This window comes from Molossus molossus, unplaced genomic scaffold (assembly GCF_014108415.1).
Source record: "Molossus molossus isolate mMolMol1 unplaced genomic scaffold, mMolMol1.p scaffold_m16_p_8, whole genome shotgun sequence".
Taxonomy (NCBI): domain Eukaryota; kingdom Metazoa; phylum Chordata; class Mammalia; order Chiroptera; family Molossidae; genus Molossus; species Molossus molossus.
Window position 1 is genome coordinate 13,948,958 of NW_023425402.1, and position 18,606 is coordinate 13,967,563.

At 41.7% G+C, this 18,606-nt stretch overlaps 1 protein-coding gene across 2 annotated transcripts in view; it reads left to right on the forward strand.

The window, feature by feature from the left end:
- Window positions 1–18,606, forward strand: part of BICRAL (BRD4 interacting chromatin remodeling complex associated protein like) — a 96,446-nt gene that overhangs the window by 39,849 nt on the left and 37,991 nt on the right. Inside the window, exons 1-4 of one of the 2 annotated variants that reach the window (XM_036248072.1) lie at window positions 14,642–15,388; window positions 16,240–16,285; window positions 16,973–17,021; window positions 17,110–17,178. In XM_036248072.1, the coding sequence (XP_036103965.1) occupies window positions 16,245–16,285; window positions 16,973–17,021; window positions 17,110–17,178 (159 nt within the window). In that variant the 5' untranslated portion in view covers window positions 14,642–15,388; window positions 16,240–16,244. Of the gene's footprint in view, window positions 1–14,641; window positions 15,389–16,239; window positions 16,286–16,972; window positions 17,022–17,109; window positions 17,179–18,606 lie in introns of those variants that run through there. The other variant, XM_036248073.1, reaches the window with a different exon arrangement.

The window sequence follows — 18,606 nt, forward strand, 5'->3', positions numbered from 1 at the left end:
AGAAACATCGATGAGAGAGACACACATCGACGGGTTGCCTCCTGAACGACCCGACCAGGGCTGGGGAAGACTGCAACCGAGATACATGTCCTTGGCCGGAAATGAACCCATGACTCATTGGTCCTCGGGCTAACGTTCTACTGCTGAGCCAAACCGACCAGGGCCAGTTTTTAATAACCAACTCTGGTCTATATTATTATTTATTTATTTATTTTATTTATCCTCTCCTGAGGACATTTTTTCCATTTTTTGTTCAGTTAGAGTGGGAGGGGGAGAGAGAGAGAGAGAGAAACATCGATGTGAAAGGAACACATCAAGTGGTTGCCACCCGCATGAACCAACCAGGACTGGGGACAAACTGCATGCCTTTAGCAGGAACCAAACCTGGTTCCTGGGTCTCTCTGGACCGCAGACCACTGAGCTAAACTGGCCAGGGTCAGTCTATATTATTTTGAAACAAATCCTAGACATCATGTTAGTTCCTTTACACCTATTTCAGTATGGATCACTAAAAGATAATGGATCCTTTTTTTTTTTTTTAATATGTCTTTATTGATTTCAGAGAGAGAAAGGGAGAGGGAGTGAGAGAGAGAAACATCAATGATGAGGGAAATGTCAATCAGCTGCCTCCTGTGCGCCCCCTAATGGGGATGGAGAATGAAACCCAGGCATGTGCCCTGACCGGGAATTGAACTGGGGACCTCCTGGTGCATAGGTTGATGCTCATCCCCTGAGCCACACCGGCTGGAAGATACAGGTCCTTTCTAAAAATACAATCCCCATTTTATTAGTACATCTAAAAATTTTTGACATAATGTAATATATTTATAATTCATCAGGAATTGCAAAATTTCAATGATGGTGAAGTCTAGGTAGTTATAACTTTCTATGTCAGGACTAATCTAGAATTGTGTGAGTTTTTGTTTTTGTTTTCCTTATTGAGTTTTGAGAGAGAAGAAGGGAGAGGGAGCGAGAGATAGAAACATCGATTGGCCGCCTCCTGCATGCCCTCCACTAGGGATTTGGCCCACAACCTGGGCATGTGCCCTGCCTGGGAATGGAACCAGTGACCTCTTGGTGCATGGGTTAGCGCTCCACCAGTGAGCCACACCGGCTGGGCGAATTGTGTGAGTTTTTAATTATGCAAGGGCTTTAGGAACACAATCTTTGCATACAATACAGCTGCCCTATATTTAAACCCAAATGTTTATTCAGTATTTATTATACTTGTTTATGTGCAGTTTGCTGGGAATATGAAGATGAATATGATAATATTCCTGCTTTTCAAGGTAGCACTATAATATTGTCTTATACTGTTAATTTCTAGGTGATGGTCTATTGGTAACATTATATTTGAGGTCAGTCTTCTAGTCCACTGTAACAGAGCCATAAATAACACCCAGAGCTCTTTCCCACCTCTGGCTGGGCGGTGTGACTGAATGGGCACAGTTCAGTGCATCGCCTATGCCCTGAGGCCTGTGTTCATGTCAGAGTCTGGTGTCTCTTGTACCACCACAGGTCTGAATATAGGTTCAGCAAAGACTTTTGGAACTCAGCAACAGTCTCTTCTGATGCCCTACTTTGTTTAGACCTGGGACGCACCCCTCCACCCAGCCCAGCACAGAATCGGCAGTTGAGATTAGAGGAGGGTGGAGAGAGGCCTGGAAATGCTTTCCCCAGGACTGGGTTGCATCAGTCAGGCTGCATGTACACACAGGACTGTCAGTAGGTAACTGTGGGAGCTCAAGATTTTGAGAGGCCCTTAGCAAACATGGTAAGTCGATTTTTGAATGAGCCCTGAAATTTTTCAGTGTGTATATTTCTGGATGATTTTAGAATCTATTAATGTTTTTCAAACTTGAGAACTCAAACCACCCAAGTCTATTTCCTCAGACCCCAGTTTGAGAAACATTGAAACTGTGTGATTAATGGTTCTATAGTGTTAACTTCAGATCATTAACACTATGCTAGAATTTTTCTTTAAAAAGTTTGATATAGTAATCAAACAGTATTTTTCACTACAGTAGTCTCCTCTTATCCAAGGGGCACGTGTACCAAGACCCCAATTAGATGTCTGAAACCATGGATCGTACCAAAACCTAAATATACTTTTTTTTTTAAATCCTTACCCGAGGACATTTTTCTATTTATCTTCAGATAGAGTGGAAGGGAGAGAGAGAGAAACATCGACGTGAGGCAACACATTGACTGGTTGCCTCCCGCAAGATAAATATACTTTTTTTGCCGCCTGTACATACATACACTTCACAGCTTCTGTTTGGCATATCTGAATTTGCAGCATCACTGCTCTTGTGATTTGGGGCCATTGCTAAGTGAAGTACGGGTTACTTGAATATAAGCACTGTGATATCACAGGTCGATCTGATATAACCAAGAGGCTACTAAGTGACTACTAAGTGGGTAGCGACTACACAGGATACACTGGACAAAGGGATGATTCATGTCTCGGGCCAGACAGCAGGACAGCACAAGACTCTGTCATGATACTCCTAACTGCACATAGTTTAAACTTATGAATGGTTTACTTCTGGAATTTTCCATTTAATATTTTTGGGCCGATGACTAGATAATTGAAACCTTGGGAAGCAAAACGCTGGATAAGGGGGGGCCTACTGTATTCTCTGGCTTGCTAAAATAAGCATGAATGTCTTGATTTCTATGGATCCTCGTATTTCCATTTTCAGATTGACCATCATTGATAGTCATTCCTTCACAACACATGAAAAACCATTGAGTTTTGGAAGATGGATAAATTAAATGGTTTTCAAACTTTTCCCTCCCAGTTGAATAAGAGTCGAGTCACTCAGCTGAAGGGGAGAGGAGGGAGTGTCAGGGTGCCTCCACCCGCAGCTCTTAGGCCTTTAAGACATCTCTTGTACACTTTGGAGAATCTTAGGTCCCCAGGCAACAAAGCTCAAAAAATCACTAATGTGGCTACTAATTTCATTTAGGAATAGGAGACTGTGCCCTGAGAGATTGGAGCTTGTCAATAATCACAAGGCTAGTCAGTGTCAGTATCCAAAACAAGCCCTCTGACTTTCGTGGGGCTTTTTTTTTTTTTTTATCCTCACCCGAGGACATTTTCGCATTTATCTTCAGATAGAGCGGGAGGGAGAAGGGAGGAAGAGAGAGAGAAACATCAGTGTGAGAGAGACACATCAAATGGTTGCCACCCACATGACCCCAACTGGGGCGGGGACAAACCGCAGCAGAGGTACGTGCCCTTAGTGGGAACCAAATCTGAATCCGGGACTCAACCCGCTGAGCCAAACCAGCCAGGGCAAAGCCCTCTGACTTTCAAATTCATTGTTCTCCCCCAAGAGTCCCCAGCTCTGGAAAGCCTTGTCAGACTTCTCCCCAACCCTGAAGTCAGTCACTGTTCTCCCCCATGTTAGAGCCATTGTTTATCCAGCTGGATTGCATAACATACTACATTTATTTCGACCCAGCCACATTCTGAGTGGAAATTAAAGCACTGTAAAAGGCCTTCAGATTCTGCACTTCATGAGCTGACCCAGTGTCTAACACTGCCAACATTAATGCTTGTCTTTTCTGACTCTGAGGAATTTTTAATTCCTAAATTTTTCTTCTAATAATGTTTCTTTGTGTTTTCCACTTTTTCTTTCTTGCTGCTAGAAGGCTGTAGTGGGTGACACACTGGATGAAGTTCTTGGTTGAATAATTACTGAAAAACTCAGAGCCCATCATGTTGAGTTTGACAGCTTCTTTTTATTGCAAATGGGTACAACTGTGAAACTATAGTCATGTTTTCTTCTAGTAAAATGTCATTATTTCACAAAAATGCCCAGTGACTTCACCTGGAGAAGCTTGGGAACCCTTCAGAAACTCAAGCACTTGACACGTTGCATTGTAGCGAATTGTCTCATGTCTTTCTTCCAAAAGAACCGTGACATCCATAAATCAGGACCCATGCCAGAGGCTTCACACAGTCTTACAATTACAAAACTTACCAGCTCATACAATTACAATGTAGTAAAGGAGTAGAAGAGAAGCTTTTACATCCTATTTGACATAGCAGTCACTTGCCCTGGGTAGGTGGCTATTACAACTCTTAGATCGTGATACTCATTGGAAAATTGTTTACTTAAACCAATAATACATTTTTCAGCCTCACTTTTATAGTTCTACAAAAATGTTAAGGGTATGACATTTATGATTACATTTTATGTCATAGTCGTTTGGTATTCCCAGCCCTTAACACAGTACCTGGCACATTATAGGTGCTAAGTGTTTTTTAAACGAATAATGAATGTTCTTTTCATCCACTAAACAACTTTATTAAAGATAGGAATAAGCCTGGCTGGTGTGGCTCAGTAGTTGAGCATCAACCCATGCACCAAGAGGTCACTGGTTCGATTCCTGGTCAAGGCACATGCCCAGGTTGTGGGCCCGGTCCCTAGTGAGGGGTATGCAGGAGGCGGCCAGTCGATGTTCTCTCTCATTGATGTTTCTCTCTCTCTCTCCCTGTCCCTTTCTCTCTCTCTAAAAATCAATAAAGGAAAAAAATTTTTTTTTAAGTAGAGAAAAAAAGGAATTAAAGAAGCAGTTTTCCCCATTTCCTAAGCTATTCTTCAGGATAGAAAACAAAGAGGCATAGAATAAAACTGCAAGCAATTTGCTCTTTCCTTTCTCCTTCTCTTCCTCTTTCAGGATGCTTGATCCTTTAACCCATGCTAATGAACTCATATAAACTGTTCTTACCTCCTGGAGTGATTTTTTTCCCCCTTTTTTTTTTTATTGTTGAAAGTATTATAGATGTCCCCCTTTTTTCCCCATTGACCCCCTCATCCCCACTCCCACCCGTGATTTTTTTTTTAACCTTAAAAAATGGCAACAGGTCTCTGGCCAGTTTGGCTCAGCAATCAGAGCATCTGCCTGTGGACCAGAGAGTCCTGGGTTCAGTTCCTGCTAAGGACACGTATCTCAGTTGCAGTTTGTCCCCGGCCCTGGTTGGGGTGGTGCGGGTGGCAGCCACTCGATGTGTCTCTCTCACATGCTTGTTTCTCGCTCGTTCTCCCTCCCTCTCTCCCTCCCGCTCTATCTAAAGATAAATGCAAAAGTGTCCTTGGGTGAGGATGAACAAAAATGGCAATTGGGCCAAGATGGAGTAACAGGGACTGAATTTACCATCCTGCATAAAGAAAAGTTAAAATCAGATTAAATATATAAAACAATGGTGTTTAGACATTAGATATTAGGCAGCACTGGACAGTGACTCCTGAGAAATGGAAAACTAATGAGGTGAGCCCTATAATTGCTCAACTTACTGTCTGGAGGGAGTTTTTAGACACAGCACAGGGAAAGGGAACTCAGATGGAGTCTCCTTGAGTTAAGCTGATGTGTCTGGGAGGTGAAAGAGGCTAAAACTCATAGGACAGAGTACTCATTTGATATTTCTAGCCCTTAACACAGTTCCTGGCACACAGTAGGTGTGTTAAATGAACAGTGAATATTTTAACCCACTGGAGTGAAGAGAGAGCTGTACAGAGGGAAAACCTTGGAGGTTTATATAGTGTCTCCCTTGGGTCTGCAGCTCATAACTGATCAGTACGTGTGTGCAGGAGAACTCCCCAAGTCATGGGAAAGACCAAAGGGTTGGGGAAAACAAAACTTGGAGCTCACACAGGGCAGAGAATAATTTGTGTTCCCACCTGCAAGAGTGTAAAAATTCTTGTAATTCCTGGGACTTCATGTGAAGTACTCAAACAGGTATTGCCTCAGTATAGGGCAAAATTATCCTAAAGACTGACAGATTGACAGAGTGTAAAAGCAACCTCAAGAGAATCAGACTGTTTACAAGTAACTTAGTTGTGTCCTAAACAAGGTTCAAAAATATCTCTAGGGATACAAAAATATCAATACTCAATAATGTAAAATTAACTCAATAATGTAAAATTAACAATGCCTGTCATCCAATAAAAAATTACCAGGCATGTGCCCTGGCTGGTTTAGCTCAGCAGTTAGAGCATCAGCCTGTGGCCCAAAGAGTTGAGGGTTTGATTCTGGTCAAGGGCACATAACTCAGTTGCAGTTCTGTCCCTGGCCCTGGTTGGGGTCATGCAGGAAGCAGCCAACTGGTGTGTGTGTGTGTGTGTGTGTGTGTGTGTGTGTGTGTATGTGTGTGTCTCCCACTCTGTCTGAAAATAAATGGAAAAATACCCTCAGGTTAAGATTTAAGAAAAAAATGACCAGGCATACAGAGAAGCAGGAAAATACCACCCATAATAAAGAGGGGGGAAAATCAATCAATAGAAACAGACCCAGAAGTGATACAAATGATAGAATTAGTATAGAAGGATATTAAAATGTTATCACTGTTTTGCATAAGTTCAACAATGTAGAGAAAAGATTTAATATATTAAATAAAGATATGGAAGATATAAAAAAGATCCAACTTCTAGAGATGAAAACTATAGTGTTTGAAAATAAAAATACATTGGATGGGATTCATATCAAATTAGACACTGCAGAAGAAAAGACTAGTGCACTTGAAGACACAGGGATGGAAACTTCTAAATGGAAACTAGAGAGATAAAAGAACTGAGGAGAAAAACAAAGCAAAACAAAACATTAGTGAGCTGTGGAGCAAATTCAAGCAGCCTAATTATATACATGTAACTGGGGTCCCTAAAGGAGGGCTAGGGACAAAATATATGAAGTAATGGCTGAAGTTTTTCTAAATTGGAGGAAAACTATAAGCTTACAGATCCTGGAAGTATAATGAACCCCAAGCACAAGAAGAATGAAAAAAACGATGTCAAGGCATATCATAATCAAATTGCTTAAAACCAGTGATAAAGAGAGAGCTCTTTACAGCATCAGGGAGAGGAGAGACCTATTATGTACAAAAGAACAAAAATAAGAATGAGAGCATACTTCTCTTTGCAAATAATGCAAGCCAGAAACAGTGTGGCAATAGCTTTAAGAACTGAAAGAAAAGAAAAATATATTCAACCTAGAACTATATGCCCAAGGAAAATACATTTCAAAAATGAAGGCATTTTTGAAGTCACCCATGGTTGGGTGACTCGGTTGGAGCATCATCCCATACACCAAAAGGTTGCAGGTTCTATCCCTGGTTGGGATGCGTATAGGAGGCAACCAAATGATGTTTCTCACGTTTATGTTTCTCTCTCACTCTCTCTCTAAAAAAAAGTCCATTAAAACTTACCCTCGGTTAAGGATTTTTTTTTAAAGGAAGGCAAAATAAACACTTTAAGGATATAAAAAAGCCCGGCTGGTGTGGCTCAGCGGTTGAGCGTCAGCCCACGCACCAAGAGGTCGCTGGCTTGATTCCCAGTCAGGGGACATGCCCAGGTGTGGGCCAGATCCCCTGGAGGGGAAGGGTGGGTACAGGAGGTGGCCAGTCGATATTTTCTCTCATCAATGTTTCTATCTCTCTTTCCCTCTCCCTTCCTCTCTCTCTAAAATCAATAAAGAAAAAAAAATTTTTAAGTTATACTAGAGCAGAAATAATTCATCACCAGTACATCTGCACTACAAAAATATTAAAGGAATTCCTTCAGGAGAAGGAAAATGATACCAAATGAAAATCTGGATTTACTCAAAGGAATGAACAGCACTAGAAATGGTAAATATGTAGATAAAAATAAAAGTTATACCCTGGCCGGTTTGGCTCAGTGGTAGAGCATTGGCCCACGGATCAAAGAGTCGCAGGTTCTATTTCGGTCAAGGGCAGGTACCTCGGTTGCAGTTTTTCCCCGGCCCTGGTCGGGGTCATGTGGGAGACAGCCAGTAAATATGTCCCTTTCACGTCGATGTTTCTCTCTCTCTCCCTTTCTCTCCCTCTCTTTCCCTCTCACTCTCTCCAAAGATAAATGGAAAAATATCCTCAGGTGAGGATTAAAAAAATAAAATATAAGTTATTAAGCTCATTATACCTGCAGTAACTCAGGCAGAGAACACATGGTTCTGGAGACTGTAACCATTCCATAGTTCATAACTGCTTAAATAAAGTTCCTCCGTGTTCCCTCTACTAACCTCAACATCTCTTTATTTTCAGAAGTAGTTGACATATTAGTTTCAGGAATACAACAGAGTGATTTGTCATTTATATAACTTACGAAGTGATCGCCCTGATAAGTTTAGTACTCATCTGGCATAACCTTAATATCTTTTACAGGTAAATTTGTAAACTATTGGGAAATTTTGGCATGTACTGATAATATACTAAATTAATACAAATAAAGCAAATGTCAGTATTTTTTTCTATGTTGATTAGATAGCCTATTGATTCTTGGTGGTCTTAAAGTTTTAACTTATTTTTATTTTTTCTTTATTGATTTGAGAGAGAAAGGAAGGGAGAGGGAGAGAGAGAGAGAAACATTGATGAGAGAGAACATCGATTGGCTGCCTCCTGCATGCCCCTCATTGGGGATTTGGCCCACAACCTGGGCATGTGTCCTGACCAGGAATCGTACCTGCGACCTCTTGATGCATGGGTCGATGCTCAACCACTGAGCCACACCGGCTGGGCTAAAGTTTTAGTTTATTAATCATTTGCACTAGGTTGTGTTTTTGTAAGAAGAAAAATGACAAAGAAGAGAACCAAAGCATTTGTTATAGCAGTCATATACCAAAGTTCAGTTTGTGAAGTATTTGAAATCTTGTTATGACTTCAAAAGTGTTCCTCTACTGCCCTGGCCGGTTTGGCTCAGCGGTTAGAGCGTCGGCCTGCGGTCCCGAGAGACCCGGGTTCGGTTCCCGATAAGGGCATGTACCTCGGTTGCAGTTTGTCCCCGGCTCTGGTCAGTCGTGCGGGTGGCAGCCACTCGATGTGTCCCTTCACGTCGATGTTTCTCTCTCTCTCTGTTCCTCTCTCCCCCTCCTACTCTACCTGAACAAAAAATGGAAAAATGTCCTCGGGTGAGGATAAAAAAAAAAAAAAAAGTGTTCCTCTACTGCTGCTAGCTTATAAGTAGAATTGATTTGTTCAGCTAGTTTTCCTGAAATATCTGTTCTTGAGACCAGTGATTCTTGATATGAGAGCCGAGATTATTTACTGCTGTGTGAAAAAAATTCTTAATAGCCTGTCATCTTTCTTTATAGCTCTGCCTTGGAAGTCTTTGATATCTGTGATCTTAATGAAAATCAAACTGTCTTTAAGATACTTCTCTCAAGGTAGCTGATGTAGATTATTCTTGAGGCCACTAGACTGCTTTAAATTTCTGAGTTCATTTGACCCTTGGACAACATGTGTTGAAATGCACACGATTTTTTTCAATAAATATACAATCAGTCCTTCATATCCCTGGGTTTTGTATCCACAAATTCAACCCACCACAGATCAAAACAATATTTTCATTCCACAGTTAGGACTCCATGGACGAAGAGGGCTGATTGTATGCACTGTTCTACTCTGTTTTATTTAAGGGACTTGGGCATTCTTGGATTTTGGTCTCCTGGGGGGTCCTGGAACCAATCCTCCATGGATACAGAAGAGCGATTGTAGTTAAGTTTTTGGAGAATCAAAGTTATATGTAGATTTTTTACTGCTGGGGGAATGTTGGCACCCTAACCCCCACTTCAAGGGTCTGTTGTATTTGATATCTGGTATGCTTCCCTACGGAGGGTAAGCCTGACTTGAGGTTCTTGTGTTTCAAGAGTCTCCCCCCTCCTCTTTGTTTTATTAATTGTACTTATTTTTAAAATAGGCCTATGTGTATGTGGCCTAACATTCAGAATATACAAAAAGACCTAGAGGGGGGCCCTGGCCGGTTTGGCTCAGCAGTTAGAGCGTCAGCCTGTGGTCCAGAGAGGCCCGGGTTCGGTTCCCGCTAAGGGCATGTACCTCAGTTGCAGTTTGTCCCCGGCCCTGGTTGGGTCGTGCAGGTGGCAGCCATTCGATGTGTCCCTTTCACATTGATACTTCTCTCTCTCTCTCTTCCTCTCTTACCCTCCCACTCTATCTGAACAAAAAATGAAAAAAAAAAAAATGTCCTCGGGTGAGGATTAAAAAAAGACCGGGGGGGGTGGGGTGGCATCTGTAATACTTTCAACAATAAATATTTTTTTAAAAAGACCTGTAAATGAAGTATATACCTTCCTCTGCTCCTATACACCCAGAAGTCACTAATGTTACTGGTTATTTGTGCTTCATATCAGAATCGGAACATTTCTAAGCACCTATATATATATTCTCCACACCCTGTACTTGGGAGTTTAGTATACACAGTGTTCTGTGCCTTTCTTTTTCCATTCACCGTGTTTCTTTCCAAGTCAGTTTGTATAAAGCTGCCTCATTACTTTTAATGGCTATGTAGTGTTCCACTGTGTGGGTGAACCATAGTTAATTTTAAAAGTCTCTCTCATTATCAACACTTAGGGTTTTTAAAAATTATTTTAAATTCAGATATAATTTCTGTACCATAAAATGTACCTTTTTATTTTTATTTATTTATTTTCAGATAGAGTGGGAAGGAGGGAGCGAGAAGGAGAGAGAGAGAAACATCGATGTGAGAAAGACACATCAATTGGTTGCCTCCCATACGACCCCAACCAGGACCAGGACAAACCACAACCAAAGTACCTGCCCTTGACCTGAATCGAACCTGTGACTCTTTGGTAGGTGGGCCGATGTTCTACCCACTGAGCCAAACCAGCCAGGGCATAAAATGTACCCTTCTAAAGTGCACAATTTAGTGGTTTAATTCCAGAATATGTTCATCACCCCAAAAAGAAACTCCTGCCCTGCTGGTGTGGTTCAGTGGATTGAGCGTCATCCCATGGACTGGTCCCAGTTCAATTCCCGGTCAGGGCACCTGCCCAGGTTGTGGGTTCCATTCCCAGTGTGGGACATGCAGGAGGCAGCGATGTTTCTCTCTCTCACACATCGATGTTTTTCTCTCTCTCTCCCACTCTTCCTCTCTCTAAATAATTAATAAAAATATTTTTTAAAAAAGAAAAGAAACCCTATATCCATGACTTCTAGGTTTTTTATAGTCTTGCTAAAACCAGTAATGCTGCACTGGATATTCTTATACACATATTATTGCACACACGTGCAGGAATGTTTGCAGGACAAACTCAGAAATATATTTGCCAAGTGAAATGATGTATGCACTTGAAATTTTGAAAGATATTGCTAACGTGCTTCTCTGGAGTTAGGAGTTTACACTGTCACTACCTAAGTATAAACATTCCCGTTCCCCACTCCCTGACCAGCATAGTTCTTCACCTAACTTCATCTTTGCCATCTGACAGAAAATGGTATCTTGTAATTTTAATTTACAGTAGTCCCCTTTATCCACAAGGGAATACGTTCCAATTCTTGCTTCCCTGTGCCTGAAACCATGGACAGTTGCTGAACCCTCTATATACTATTTTCCCCCCTACACACATATATACTTTATGGCTTCTCTTTGGCATTTCCAAATTGCCAGCATCACTAATCTTGTGCTTTGAGACCATTATAAAGTAAAATAAAGGTGACTTGAACACAAGCACTGCGGTACTGTGACCGTGGCTCTGACAACTGAGGCAGCTACTGAGTAACTAACAGGCAGGGAACATGCGCAGCGTGGAGATGCTGGACAAAGGGACGGCTCACGTGCCTAGGGGGACAGAGCAGGGCAGTGAGAGTTCATCATGCTACTGTGAACAGCGTGCAGTTTCAAACTTACGAATTGTTTATTTCTGGAATTTTTCATTTAATATTTTTGGATTGAGTTTGACCTTGGATAACTAAACCATGGAGAGTAAAACCATGGATAAGTTTGTCTTGTGACCTTTTTAGACTTCCCTCACTCCAAGATTATGGTATACTTCTCTTATTCTAGATGAAGCTGATGATTTTTATATATTTAGGGGCTTTTAGGGGCTATCTTTCCTTTCTTATGAATTAATTGTTCATACCCCTTGCTTTTCTGTAGGGTAGTTTTTTTCTTTCTTTCTTTCTTTCTTTCTTCTTTCTTTCTTTCTTTCTTCTCTCTCTCTCTCTCTCTCTCTCTTTCTCTCTCTCTCTCTCTCTCTCTCTCTCTTTCTCTCTCTCTCTCTCTCTCTCTTTCTCTCTCTCTCTCTCTCTCTCTTATTTATAGCCACTCTTTGTGTATCAGGGAGAAGAGCACTTTGTAATATGAACTGAAGGGATACTTCCCACTTAAGTTTTTTGATTGTTTTAGTTTTGGCTCCGTTTATGGTTTTTTCTTTTATCATGAAGAATTTAAAATTCTATGTCATTTCCCTGGCCAATATGGCTCAGCAGTTAGAGCGTCGGCCCCTTGGACCAAAGAGCTGTGGGTTCAGTTCTGGTCAAGGGCACGTAGTTCAGCTGTGGTTCGGTCCCTGGCCCTGGTTGTGGGCAAGTGGGGGCGGCCAGTCTATGTCTGTGTCTCAGATTAATGTCTCTTTCTTTCTCTCTCTGTCTCTCTCCCTCTCCCTCTGTCTAAAGATAAATGCGAAAATATTCTCGGGTGAGGATTTTTTTTTTTAATGTATGTCATCAAATTTGTCAGTTTTTTCTTTTATGACTGTCTTGTGACATACTTAGACATCCCCCACTCCAAGATTATAAAAAACAATTTCTCCCATGTGTCAGTCTAGTACTTAAAGGTTCTGTTCCCCCACTCCCACCCCAATTAACTCTTAGATTCATCTGAAATTTATTTTTGTGTAAGATGTGAGGTATGGGTCCACTTTCTTTTGTCTATATGGCTAACATATGTTTCCCTGATTTGAAATGTCACTTTTACACTGGTTTTTTATTTTGTTTTGTTTTGTTGGTGGGAAAGGCCAAGTGGATACACTATGTCCTCTTGATTAAAAGTATTATTCAGCCCTGGCCGGTGTGACTCAGTGATTAGAGCCTCAGCCTGCACACCAAAGAGTTCGATTCCCAGTCAAGGGCATGTACCTGGGTTGCAGGTTCAATACCCAGCCCTGGTCGGGGTGTGTGCCAGAGGCAGCCAATCAGTGTGTCTCTCCCACATCAATGTTTCTCTTTCTCTCTCCCTCTCACTCTCCCTCCTACTCTCTTTAAAAATCAATGGAAAAATATCCTCAGGTGAGAATTAACAAAATAAATAAATACATGTTAGCTTTAATTTTTTAAGAGTGGTAGTCAGCTATCTGGGGCAATGATTTCTGAACTCTAGGGGCCCTGCCTAGTGGGGAGCTACAGCCCCTTCCCTACATGACAGGTCCTGCTGCTTTCCTGAGGGCAGTGTCTCACCCAGGTGTTGTGGGCCAAGGGGTGCTTTCTAACCACTCATCTAGGGATTTCCCTTTAGAGGGGGACTTGCATGTCATGCAGCCTTATAAATGCACCTCTTGCCAGAGGCCCATCGAGCGATTTCAGAGTTGTTACTTTAATGAGAAAAGAGCCTTACCCTGGCCGGTTTGGCTCAGCAGTTAGAGCGTCGGCCTGCGGTCCAGAGAGTCCTGGGTTCGGTTCCCACTAAGGGCACGAACCTGCTTAGGGTTGCAGTTTGTCCCCGGCCCCAGTTGGGGTCATGCGGGAGGCAGCCACTCGATGTGTCCCTTTCACCTCAATGTTTATCTCTCTCTCCACTCTATCTGAACAAAAAATGGAAAAATGTCCTCCATGAGGATAAAAATAAATACATAAAAAATAGAGTAACCTGCATGTCATCATCAGAACTTAAAAAAAAAAAAAAAAATGAGAAGAGAGTCTTAACAGGGGTCCAGAAGTAAAGGGAGGCCTTTCCACAGAAAATTGAACACATTTTCACTTTTGAGTCAGTTTCTGATCCTCACACTATCTTCCCACTTTAGAACAATAGGCAAACTGTGCAGCTGTACTTTGGTAACTGTTCTTTGGTGGGCCTTTCCTGGGGAAAGGAGCTACTGGATTAAGCTGTAAGATGGCTGTACTTTGTCACTGTGTAGAGCTGGCGATGGATAAGGATCGGCTCTTTGAAACTGTTTAAAATCAGAAATGAGTGTGGCCCTTTAAAAAGTAGACGTCTCAGGGTGGCACTGAGTATAAAGGCTCATAGAGTTCTATCCAAGGGGGGTGAAGGGGTAGGTAGGCCTGTCTGTAGGGCCCATGCCGCTGACTAGGGCGGGTTCCCGCTGAGCGTTCTGTCAAGTGTTTGAGCAACCCGTGTGGTTTGGTCGGGGGAGGTGCATGATGGCTTTTCATTGCATCCAGTATTGTAAATTGTTTTTATTTGGATACTCAAGGAGTAGCTTGTCACTTTGAACTTTGGGGTAGCAGGTGTCCTCTATGTTTGAAAGTGGCCGTGACACCTGGGTGGAGTGACTGGTGCTGGCTTCCTTTCTCAGTTTGTCTGTTAGTCCTGGGCATCCAGTCCCCTAGAGGAACTAGAACAGGTGTAATGTAGTGAGGGAAGCTGGGATAGTTGTGAAAGTGTTGTGGGTTTTTGGGGGGGTTATTTTTAGGTTATCTTTTACTTACATTTTTATTAATTAGTTTATTCCAGAGAGTGTTAAATACTTTAAAAAATAAACTTACAAAGAGTACAGTGAAACTCTAAATAAATGGTCATGTTGAAGTAAAGAAATAATATCCACTTTATAGGTTTCATTATACATCGTGTTTGCGTGATGTAGTCCAGGTAATCGTGATGTCTGGGACACAGGCGCACGGCATAGTAATTGGCTGATACAGTTCTACCACAGGAAACATCAGAGTTAAGGAGGCCCTTCACACAGATGTCTCTGTAGCTGTTTAATGACAGTTTTTCTGTTTTTCCTTCCTGGGCTATTTTCACTCCTCAAAATTCCTGTTGTGTTAGAACAGTCAGGCTAGCATGCCCTTGAGTAACGAACTCCACATCTGAGTCCTAAGAGCAAATTCCACTTACCAACTGCCCCTTCCACAGTTCTAGCCCTAAGATTACCTTTTGATAAGCTTCTCCACTCTGTCTTCCTGTCTCACACCTCATCTCTCCTGTCCCCTGAAGCTTCACTCGAATGGATTGTGGTCACCCGGAGCATTCAGCGACCGAACAAACTCACCCGCCAACAGGAAGGTCCCACACCCAGGGCTACTTACCCCTTCCAGACCCTTCCTGAGGAAAGCAAGTTTCCTTCCATGTGGCAGGAGTCAATTTTACATTTGTTTGGCCTTGTGACTGATAGGATGGCAGTTTGGGGGAAGCAGAGAGGAGATGGCAGTTTTAAGGGAGAAAAAACATTTAGTAGAAATGATCCCTCTGCCTTCTTCGGGTGTGTCCCTCCTCTGGGCATCTCTTCAGGATTTCATTGCTGTCCAACTGCCGTTCACACACTGCCCTTTCCAACCGCTCCAGAACTCTTGGCCCTGGCATTCCGTGATGTAAGTTATTCCACGCATGGCTCGAAATGGGTGTGAAGCAGTGTTGCCAGGTGTCGGCTCACTAGTGTAAGTTTACCGCATCTCTGGGTCTCCAGGGAGGGAGGAGAAAGGGGGAGAATTGCTCTTGGAATTTGTCGGTTGTTATTGTTTGAGCCAGAACAGTCATTGTGCTGGCTGAGCAGATGCTGCCGATGGCTGGGGCGGGGGGAGTTCTGGGCCCGGAGCTGGCGTGAATTTGGGTTGAGATTTTCTAGTGCTGGGATGTAGATTGTTTGGAATGAACAGTTGGCAGTATTGCTGCCAAGGGAGGAACCTGGGACCTTTGGGGCAAAGTCTGTGGCAGTGCTGCCTGGACGATGATGCCTCTTCTGCCTCGAAGAGCAGGGAGAGCCGGCTTTTCTGTTTCCCTAAAGACAGCAAGAATATGGCCAGAAATCCAGATTACTCACCATGTTTGGAAACAGCTAGTCACAAAATTCAGAGACCTCTGTATCCATGAGATTTTTTTTTTTTTTTCCAAAACAAAAATATTCTTTCTCCCCTTGTTCATGATACATTTTGAGGAAGTTGCTGTTGATGGTTTACAGCCCCTTTGGGGAATCTGCGTGTGATGGGGTCGCTGTCAACTGTCTTTGATTTGTCCAGATTCCTTTCTGACTTGTAAGTTAAGGATTTGTGTTCAATACAAACTATTTAAATTGAATACTTAATCTCTTGAATGACCACCAAAAAACAAAACAAAATCCCATTAATAATAAGCAATTGGAGGAAAAACTCACATGAAGTAGTTATTTATCTAGGAAAGTATATAGTGTATTTATCTAGGAAAGTATATAGTGTATTTTCATGTTGCATGGATGCTACTGGCTTTAATCCACTTTGCTGAAACTGGTTTTTTTTTATTCCTTTTCTTATAGTTGTCATGGATGATGATGATGACTCGTGTCTCCTTGATCTTATTGGGTAAGATGCTCCTTCCAAAATCAGGGTAAATCAAATGTGTGAGGTTCGCTCTACTAAAACAACCTAATGAGCATATTAAACCAGATGGGTTTTTTTAAATAAAAATTAATCGTCATAGCCCTGGCCGGTTTGGCTCAGCGGTTAGAGCGTCGGCCTGCGGTCCAGAGAGACCCGGGTTCAGTTCCCGCTAAGGGCACGTACTTCGGTTGCAGTTTGTCCCCGGCCCTGGTTGGTCGTGAGGGTGGCAGCCACTCGATGTGTCCCTTCACGTCGATGTTTCTCTCTCTCTCTCCCTTCCTCTCTCTCCCTCCCACTCTATCTGTACAAAAAATGGAAAAATATCCTCGGGTGAGGATAAAAAAAAAAAAAAATTAATCGTCATAATGTGGATTAATAAGTAAAGGGACTGATATGAGAGGGGTCAAACTTAGGTAAAGCTTTATTTATGCTTTATTAAATTTATTTTCTAACAAGTCCCAGGAGGCAGAAATGAGTAATAATAGGAAACAACAACACCAAAAAGTAAATAAAAAGTAAAACAAAAAAACTACTAATAAAATTGTTTTTAAATAGGGAGATAATTTTACTCAGGTTATTATGTCATTTTCTTTTCACCCTAGAAAAAAAATAGTCTTAAATATAGGTAACATATTTATTGTTGCTTTCCCCTTTGTCATTGTTTTCTAGAGACCCACAAGCATTGAACTATTTTCTACATGGACCTAGTAATAAATCTGTAAGTAATACTTAGCACATCGCAGATATAACTTTTGTTTCTTCTTTACGGTTCAAGTAATCACTGTGTTGAATTTGTACCTTTGCAGAGCAATGATGACTTGACTAATGCAGGATATTCTGCAGCCAATTCAAATTCAATTTTCGCCAACTCTAGTGTGAGTATTAGAGACTGAATGCAGTGATCAAGTGTTTCTGTCTCACTGATGCCTGTGAATTGAGGTTTTACCTTTGTATCATGATGAGAGGTATTACCTTGTCTTTTGTAATTGACATAGAAGGAAAATCTACTGAATTATGTTGACGTTTTCTGCTTTTAATTTAGTCAAGATAAGCTACTTGAGATTTACTGTGCCATTTTCCTAGGCTTTCAACTTTCTTTTTAAACTGACTCAGAAGTGTTATAATCTAAGAAAGTAGTAGTACAATGTTTTGAACCTCGTTATGTAGCTTTAAATAAACTATTCTTAATTGTAGTTACTTGCTAAATATTTTCATCTTAAACAAGAAAAAAGTGACTGAAACTTACTGATCATTTAGTATGTTCATGGCACTGACCATTTAACATAATTAACTTCATTAATATTCACAATAACTCCATGAAGTAGGTTCTGTTATTATCCTTATTCTATCTGTAGATGACGAAACTTTGCACAGAGAGCTTAGTGCCCCCCCACCCCAAATTACACAGCCAGGAGTTGCAGAGCTAGGGTTCTAACCAGGCCGCCAGGTTCTGGGGCCCATATTCTCAAGTTCCAGGAGCATCTAGACAAGAAACCTGACCTGGAGGATAGGGAGTCCGGCCTGGAGACGATACCCCAATTACTATGTTTAAGCTATGGTACTTCAATTCCTAAGATGGTATCCGACTGAGACCACCTTAGTCCCATTTCAGCTATTGATTGGTTGGGGGTCAGATGAACCAGTCTTGGCTTTTCTGTGTAGTTCTCTGCATCATCTAGCCCCCAGCGCCTCGTTCGCCGAGGGCTGAGAATCTCCACAGTTTTGCTCGTTTGACCTCTCATTCTTGATGGATCTATTTTTAATTTTCTTCTTCTGTTAATTTTTTTTAATTTTAATTGTGTTAAATACATATACCATAAAATTTGCTGTCTTAATCATTTACCTGTACAATTCAGTAGTGTTAAGTGCATTCACATCGTCTTCACCTTATTTTAAATAGCTGTTGATTTCATATCTTCTTTTTAACAAGAGAACAAATTCACTTTTATTTCTTTACTTCTCAATAAATTTAAAACCTTGAGGGTTGCAGCATTACTTGGATTCTGTGTCCAGTGGCCTTAGCAGGAGGTTACTTCAGATTTGGCACAAGCCACATCACTGTTTCCATGGGCAGGAGTTGCTGTCCCCAGGTTACTCTGGTTTTGTTGTTTGCCACCAGGAGTCACTGTGCTGTTCTTTGCCTGCACACGTAGACAGAATTTAATTTCATCTAGAGCATAAATGCCTCAATTTTAAGAAGAACTGTGTGTGCCCTGGCTGGGTTGCCCATTTGGTTGGAGTGTCATCCCATGCACCAAAAAGGTTGTGGGTTCGATTCCCGGTCAGGATACATACTTAGGTTG